The 2,972-nt window shown below is 37.6% G+C and overlaps 1 protein-coding gene across 1 annotated transcript; it reads left to right on the plus strand.

The window, feature by feature from the left end:
• The first annotated feature begins 249 nt into the window (after window positions 1–249).
• On the plus strand, window positions 250–2,722 carry LOC136812988 (uncharacterized). The gene is made up of 2 exons (XM_067069495.1): window positions 250–1,225; window positions 1,314–2,722. The coding sequence occupies exons 1-2, from the start codon at window positions 250–252 to the stop codon at window positions 2,720–2,722; spliced, it is 2,385 nt and encodes a 794-aa protein (XP_066925596.1).
• Window positions 2,723–2,972: the final 250 nt, after the last annotated feature.

Consider the following 2,972-nt stretch of genomic DNA (forward strand, 5'->3'; position numbering starts at 1 on the left):
TATGAAATTGTTGAATTTTTGATTTATCTGGAATTGAAATGTTCAAAGTTTTGGTATTTGAAATTGTTGATTTACTGGATAAAGAGAAATTTGTTTGGTGTTGCTGATTGATTACACCTATCTGGAAATTGAAATATTCAAAGAGATTGAAATTTGAAATTGTTGATTTCTAGAGTCAGAGAATTTTTTTACGAACTGTTTTGTCGAGAAATTGCTGAAGTAAGTACCCCCCACCTCTGTTGAAACACGATGGCTGAGCAAAATTTAAAGAGAATGAAACGCAGACGCACTGCAAACAAGAATGTATTGACAGGACTTTTGGTGAAAGCAAAGGATGGGCTCCAAAAGGAATATGATGACGATTTGAAAGTCGAATTGCAAACATTATTGAGAACTATTCAGGAACAAGAGGCAACAGTGAAAGCCTTAGACAATGACATTTTAAATTTAATCGAAGATGATGACGAATTAGAGACAGATTTGAAAACATCCGTCGATTTCGGAATTGATGTTACGACGGGAATCACAAAGATAATTAACTTCTTGAAGAAAAATAGTATTGATACGTTGAGCTCGAGCAGTGGGAGTAGTAGTGGTAGGAAAGCGACGACAAAGCTTCCTAAATTAACTTTACAAAAATTTAACGGAGACTCTCTGAAGTGGAAACCGTTCCTTGATTCTTTCAACATAGCGGTCGGAGAAAATGATGAATTGTCAGGAGTGGAAAAAATGAACTATTTGAAATCCCTCCTCACAGAAAAAGCCGAACAAACCATCTCGGGACTTGCACTTTCGAACGAAAATTATCCTATAGCAATGAAACTCTTAGAAGAACGATTTGGAGACGAGCAAATTATTATCTCGTCCCACATGAACAATCTGTTAGTGTTAGAATTACCCAAAATTATGAACGTGAAAGACACTATTGGGTTGAGAATTCTTTACGATACGGCGGAATCACAAATTAGAAGCCTTCAAGCATTTGGTCTACTCGTGAAAAACTATGGACCTTTACTCGTACCAGTTATTCTTTCGAAATTACCGGACAGTTTGAAACTTATTATCAGCCAAAAGTCAGATTCAGACATTTGGGACGCAGAGAACATTTTGAAAGTTTTGCAAAAGGAAATTCTTGCACGTGAAAAACTTAACACTATTGGAGAAACTGTGTCAGATTTCGGTGAATTTGCAGGCTTCCACGTTGGCGGAGGTGAATCGAGAAAAAGTTCGTGTACTTTTTGTGATGGGAAACACAAATCCCACAATTGTCGAACGGTGTCAAATGTTGAAGCGAGAAAGCAAATAATGCCTATGCTTTGTTTGTTTAGAGAAAGGTCATTTATCGAAAAACTGTCGGAGAAATTTTACATGCTTCAAATGCGGAAAGAAACACCATACATCCTTGTGTTTTGGAAAAAAGACTGAGAGGACCGAGATTAAGCCAGCTGCGGATACAGGGGATCAGGGTACCGAAAAAGCAAATGATGACAAAACTGAAAGAACTGAGACAGCTGAAAACACAACTTCAACCGTTACAGGTATCGATTTAGAAACTGTTAATTTACTCTCCAACTCTGATCAAGTTTTGTTGCAAACAGCAGAAGCAGTTATTTTTTCCAAGGGGGTAGAGACAAACTGTAGAATTTTATTTGACTTGGGATCTCAATTATCCTATATCACTCCAGAAGCCAGGAATGCTTTGAATTTGGAAACCACCGACACAAAGCGTCTTAGTATCAAGGTGTTTGGGGGTTCGCATTCCGTGAAAGAACTAGATAGAGTTGAATTTACTGTGAAAGCCAAGTTTGGTCATGACAACGTGAATGTGTCTGCTTTTGTGAATGAAGTCTGTAAGCCTCTTAGTGGACAGAATATTGACTTAGCCAAATCGGAATTTTCCCACCTTCAAGGTTTGAGTTTAGCAGATGGGGGAAGTGGCAAAAAGAAAATTGACATTTTGATAGGGGCGGACAATTATTGGAAATTTTTCAAATCGGGTGTAGTTCAAGGAGAAAATGGAGGGCCAGTGGCTTCAAGCTCAATTTTGGGATTTATTTTGAGTGGACCGATTAATAATTCGAACAATGCTTTAGAAACCAATTCTACAATGATTGAAACCTTTTCTTTGAAAGTCGCTGTTGAAGAGGAGAAAAATTTATTGAAAGAATTCAAAAGGTTCAACGATTTAGAAACAATAGGCATTGTAGAAAATGAGAAAGATTGTGTACTTGAGGAATTTGAGAAGTCTATTGAATTCAAAAACAATAGATATGAAGTGCGGCTTCCTTTTAAAGAAAATCGTTTACAGCTGAATGACAATTATGAACTTAGTCGAAAACGTCTCTATTCAAATTGGAACAAACTGAAAAACAATGAAAGTCTTTTGAAAGATTACAATGAAATTTTCCAGCAGCAACTAAAAGATGGAATAATAGAGAGGGCGGGACATGAAAAGCCAAATGAAGTTCATTATTTGCCGCACCATGGTGTTGAGAACAAAAGCTCAACGACCACTAAATTACGTATTGTTTTCGATGCTAGTGCAAAGACACATGGCTCTCCTTCGCTGAACCAAAGTCTCCACACTGGACTCTCACTTACACCCTCCCTTTTCGGGGTTTTACTTCGTTTTCGCTCGCACAATGTAGCCCTGACTGGCGATATAGAAAAAGCGTTTCACCAGATTTCAATCCACCCAGATGACAGAGAGAAATTGTACTGATGAGCCTGAGCTCACTTCGAAATTTTTAGAATCAATCCACGTAGACGATTTAACTACTGGGGCTGAAAGCGAATCATCTGCCTTTGAATTTTACGATAACTGTAAAACAAAACTGAAAGAGGGTGGATTCAACTTGAGAAAATTTAAATCCAACTCCAAAAATCTAGAAAGTTGGATAGTGAAAGACTTTGGATCGAATGAATTAGAAAAGGGAGAACAAACGAAGGTACTCGGAGTTTCGTGGAACAAA

This window comes from Clytia hemisphaerica, unplaced genomic scaffold (assembly GCF_902728285.1).
Source record: "Clytia hemisphaerica strain Z4C2 unplaced genomic scaffold, Clytia hemisphaerica genome assembly, whole genome shotgun sequence".
Taxonomy (NCBI): Eukaryota; Metazoa; Cnidaria; class Hydrozoa; order Leptothecata; family Clytiidae; genus Clytia; species Clytia hemisphaerica.